Raw genomic sequence first — 5,338 nt, 5'->3', positions numbered from 1 at the left:
CACAAAAAATTTTTTGTTTTTCTCTTCCCCCCCCCCCCCCCCCCCCCCCCAGTACCCTCTCAGAGCTGTGAATAGTTTTTTTAGCACTTTCCTTTCTGAAGGAGCGCTAAGTATTGTAGCTGTGGGCTCATTATTTTCATGGAAGGCATGGGGGGGTTGCTTTGGTTTGAGGTTTGTTTCTGTTTTTCCTTCCAGATTTAGGCTCTGTTCTTCATCCTGGTTGTTCAAGGGCTACAGCGTGCAGCGTCTCAGTGCTTCGGTTGCTCTCCTGGCTATTGTCATAGCTGCTTTCGCTTCCTTGCCTGCTCTGCATGCATAGCTGTTAGAGCAGCAAAATAGCTGAGCAGAACAAACAGTCTTTCCCTTTTAAAATAAACATTCCCTAATCTGGTAGCCTTCATGTGAGGATGAATTTTGCCTAAGGCCCTCTGCAGCACATAAGCCCAAACTCTGTTTTCCCAAAAGAGATAATTAAAGATAATTGGACCCTGATCCTCCTCCCTGACTCCCCAGCTTCCCTACAGCCTTCACCGCAAAAATTCTTCCACTGGAGCCATATGTCAGACAGTTCTTGTCTGTGGGAAGGGATTGCAGGGGTCCCCATGTAGACCAAGTGACCCCAGATCTTCTGCAGCTGAAGCAGCGAGATGCAGATCTCCATTAGGATGGTGGAGTCAAATCCCAATGAACTCTCACTAGGAAGAAGGTGGTCTTTCCTCCTTGGGACATTTATATATCAATTCTGCATGGGTTACTCTAATGTTCTAAAATGGAAAAATACAAATAAACACGCTTAACAGGATACCACAATCTGAATGTCTGCTAAGTCAAGTTTATGGAAAAAATACTTGTCAAACACACAACATTAAATTTTTTTTTTTACTTGTTTTGGAAATAACTGTTGAGATTTTGGTCACTAATGGATTTTTTCCTCCTTCCATTAATGTGCTTCATTTCTCTTATTTTTTGTTTTCTCTCCCCAGATTCAGTTCGTCTTGACAATCTTCCAGACCAGCTGTGGTGTTGTTTGGCCATGTGCATTTCCTCAGGGGTGGCTGTATTTTCAGATTTCTTATATGATTTCTTTGATTATCCTCTTCACAAATTTCTATATTCAGGTAAAAGTAATATTCATCAACTCTTTCTAGCATTCTGCTGGCTGTATCTCACTGGAAAACTGTTACAGAAAATGCTTGAAATGTCCTTTTGCTGTCCTTCACTAACATGCATGTGTTCCTGAAGTACTGCACTTTATCTACCCTCTGCTTTCAAATCTTCTGATGTTTTGTACCCATAATTCAGAATGCTTCGTAATTTTAGTAAGCCAGAGTGATTAAAAAAAAAAAGGCTTACTATTGCAATTTTAACTGCAGGTAAGGGAGAGGAAGAGCTTTATATAAGGAACAGATTTCTAGTCTGAAATAAACCAGCAGCATGTGAACCTGTGAAGCACCTGAAGGAATTGTTCATTTCTGTTTTTACAAGGGCAAATGCTTGTTTTATGTCCAGCGAAACTTCCTAACCTCACAACATGAAGACATCTGGGTTTGGTTCACTTTTACAGGCATTTGTTTTTATTTTCATATGGGAAATTAGTGTGTTTAGTTGTGTTTCTACAAAGCTGTTTTAATGTTTGAGAAGATTCAGACTTGGTATGTGTTGTTCCAAGCAGTTCATAACTGGGCTCTGTACAAAGATGTTCTACTGTCTGCAGAAAATCAAACCAACACAGCCTGCTGTCCCCAAACAAGCTAACTCTGTTGTATGTTTCAGATGTCATTTGAGAGATTTGGGCGTTTTGGTTTTGGTGAGAATGATTCATGGGGGAAAAACAGCAGGCTTCCCTGGCTGTTCTTCTGGTACTTCTTATAATCAGTCCCATGATTTCTATCACTTGCTGCATATGAACATGCTAGTTAAACATGATAGTATATTCCAGATATTACTTGATTTTCTTTGTCAGTTTTGCTCATATTTGAACTTTTAACCATTTTAAATTCCTTTGACGCAGAAATTTGGGGAAACATGCTTTTGTCAGGCAGCTGGGCCCCTTTGAAAAAAAAAATTAATGTATATTTTTTCACTGTCTCTAATTTTTTTAGATAGTCTCCCTGATCCTGTTAGTTTTTGATTCTCGTGTTAGCCAATGAAAATTCCCTTCACATTTCTATCTCTGAACTTCCCTCACTGTTATTGTTTGCCTACCTCTTGTTCTGGCTTTGTTCAAGGTACTGTCACTTGCGGTGCCTCAAACCTCCTTCCTCAATGTCATTTTGAGTATATTCTTATGCCATAGTCTGCTCATAAAATCGCTTCCCTTGTTGCTAATTTCCTATTAACATAACACTACCATCATACTGCCAAGCCTTTTTCTTTTCAAGTGAACTACTCCTCTCGCTGCGATGAATGAAAGGCGTAGTACAGTCTCACACACAAAAAGTGATAGAGCTTGTTAGACTCTAACCACCGGCACAAGGTCTTTAAAAATGATGAATGCAAGTTTACTTCTGTGTTTCTAGAGTTACTGTGAGGAAGTGGTTATTTATATCTAATTGAACAAAACCACGTGTCTTTCCGTGTATTCTAGACTTACAACAAGAAGGCATCCTCGAGGAGGAAAGAGTATCAGAACGGCTCCACGGCCATTGCAAATGGGTACACAAACAGCTTTTCTTCCCTTGAGAACAATGTGAAACAAAGGAAACAAAGGAAGGATTGAAGACCAAACTGAAAAACCATTTTGATAACCCCAACAACAAAATCATCTGATTGTAAGCACAATGAGAGTTGTGCACTAATATTCTAATGGCTACTGTAACTATTCCTGCCTAGAATAGTGTGATTTATGTAGGACTTAACCAGTGCAAACACCCTAGAAACTGTATACAGAACAAAAAGTAGGTTAAAGTTTAAAAATAATTCTGGGCTGTCACTGACCCTGCTATAGACTGTGGAAGGGAGTATTATCGTATTATCCGACACTGCTGTTGCCTTACTAGTCAATATGATAGGTGCTGAATTATGATTCACAATTTGAAAACACTGTAATCTAAACCTCCATTTTTTAAACGATAGATCATGCATGTGATTGTAGAGGTAATTTGTATGATGCTGGTTTCAGTAGATAAACACACATGCCTTAAATTAAAAAGCAGGGCCCAAAGCTTATTACTGGTTTAAAAATTAGGGTATGTTTCAGCTTTTCAGTTGATTGACTTTTTATTAAAAAGTCATTTAGAAGAATCCATTGATCATTTTACTGTTCTGTATGTGATACACAATGCTACGTATCTCTTACTTGATACAGTGAAATTGAAAATGGCGCATTTAGTTTTGTATATTTGGCTTTAGTTGACTCAATAGTCACAAAACAGATGGAAAAGTTATTTTACCTTTTTAATAGATCTTATTTTTTTATTTGAAGTACGTCACTAACATAAAAGTAATTGGCGCTTACACAGTCAAGTAAGATTTAAATATTGTCTCTAAAGTTTAGAGCATATACAGGGTGGACCCATCTATTCTTTTTACTTTTTTTCTGTTTTTTCTTTCTTATTTCTGAGAATTCTTAAATGCTAAATGAAGAGTGGTTTCCAATATGAAACTGGCAGTTTCAAGTGTTATTACCATAGCCATATCCACATTTTAGGAGCTACCGTTTAAGTGTGTGACATATCCAAAAGCATATTTAAAGGTGGAGGCAGAAAGATGCTTTTCTGATGGAATTGTCTGTATTTAAGTTGGTATCTGAACTGTTCTTCATGTAGCATACATTCACTTTCAAAATGTGCCTAACAAAAAGATGTTTTTTTTTTTTTTTCCAAACAAGCAAGTTATACAGTTTAAGTCATAGCTAATGTTTTTTAAATGTTGCTGAAATGTGCTGGAAATGTCTGTTTCTGTAATGTGAGTTGTGTATATCACTGGTAATGTTTTGGCTTGTTATCTAAGGATTTGGTTTGAGTGCTGGTTAAAAGTTACTCCTTCTTGTAAAATCCTGTCTTGCACATATGAGGAGTCAGTTGCAAAGCCAGTATCTGTTGCTGGTATTCTGGTATCTGCCACGGTGGAGTCCAATAAGATCTGAAAAATTAAATTGTGCAAGACATTCTGCTGGTCATTGCTCAAGTTTAACTATTTGTTTTTTTGATATTTATATAAATGCCAGTTTTAACACGTTTAATTGTTTTTAAATCTTTTTTAAAATTTTTGCACATCTCTTGAGGAGTTAATAAGTTCTCTTACTAGCCTTGTGGGTTTTCATTCCTTGTTTTGAAGGAGGCAGTGTCTGTTTTGTTTACATTATCAAAGCTTGTGCGTGTGTCTTCATTTCTAGGTACTGGTTTGCAGAGTCTTTACATAGCTCAGTACAGCAGCTATAATGTTCAAAATAGGCTGTCTAAATGTGCTAGAAGTAAACCTTCGCTCATCTGAATATACTTCATTGTTAATGTTTGACATGGTTTAATCATTAAAACACTTTTGATGATCTCTGTCTGAATTCTGTGGGTTTGTACAGATTTAATGCATTGCCCCATCCTGTGTCAGGCCAAGGAGGAGCCACCATGATGGAAGAACAGCTGCAGATGTTCAGAGACATGTAGCGTACCAGAGACTTGGCAAAAAGTTCTTTACAGAAAGCTTGGGCTGTTCCTAAACACTGTTCCCTTGCCTGGCTGTAGAAGTACTGGTCCGTGTGATGGATTTAACTCCTGCTGGGATTACTGGCTCACTGAATGCAGAGCAGCCCCAATAGCTCGAGATGATGAGCGCCAGGAGCAAAGCTTGACGTGACTGAGAGGGACTTTCTGCCTTAGCTGTCCTGTCTATAAAATGGGGATAATACCTCTCTCCAGAACTGGGAGCACTTTTGCAATTTCCTTATAGCTCCCCTTGCCCTTAGGTGATTGTTTCGGAACCCTCTGATTTGAGTGTTCAATCAGTACATTGCAACACCCCAGATAGGCTGGTGATGGACTTGATAAAACAGAGCTATTTGTGTAGCTGTCTGTCTTCTCACTTGAAGGCTCTTAACACAGAAAACCTAGACCAGGGAAATGGCTTTACACTTCGTGTGAAAGGCTCAGAGGTTTCATGCTATGTTGGTCTCCTCTGGGAGGGTGCTCTGAATGCCTGAGGTGATTGCTGAGACAATTTCCTCTCCTTCACATGCCTATTCAACTATGAAATTGAGTGTGTTTCTAAGCAAGGGTCAGTAAGGTGCAGTTCTTTGGATGTTAAGCCCAATCTACAGGAAGGACCTAGAAGGCAGAAGCCACAGCACCAACCTGGCTTCCCTGTGTGAGCCAGCAGAGATGGGGCTGCTGCACTGCAAACC

The 5,338-nt window shown here is 38.9% G+C and overlaps 1 protein-coding gene across 2 annotated transcripts in view; it reads left to right on the top strand.

Annotated features, from left to right (window-relative positions):
* The window catches only part of ELOVL5 (ELOVL fatty acid elongase 5), a 39,597-nt gene extending 35,108 nt beyond the window's left edge, over positions 1-4,489 (top strand). For both annotated transcript variants that reach the window (XM_042016396.1, XM_042016397.1), the window contains exons 7-8: positions 984-1,118; positions 2,588-4,489. In XM_042016396.1, coding sequence (XP_041872330.1) covers positions 984-1,118; positions 2,588-2,719 — 267 coding nt within the window. In that variant the 3' untranslated portion in view covers positions 2,720-4,489. The remainder of the gene's footprint in view (positions 1-983; positions 1,119-2,587) is intronic.
* Positions 4,490-5,338: the final 849 nt, after the last annotated feature.

Source organism: Corvus kubaryi, unplaced genomic scaffold (assembly GCF_017639235.1).
Source record: "Corvus kubaryi isolate FWS band 111438036 unplaced genomic scaffold, C.kubaryi_AGA036_p1.0 split3-73, whole genome shotgun sequence".
NCBI classification, from domain to species: Eukaryota; Metazoa; Chordata; class Aves; order Passeriformes; family Corvidae; genus Corvus; species Corvus kubaryi.
The sequence above is the reverse complement of the archived record's forward strand: the minus strand, read 5'-3'. Positions and strand labels throughout refer to the sequence as shown.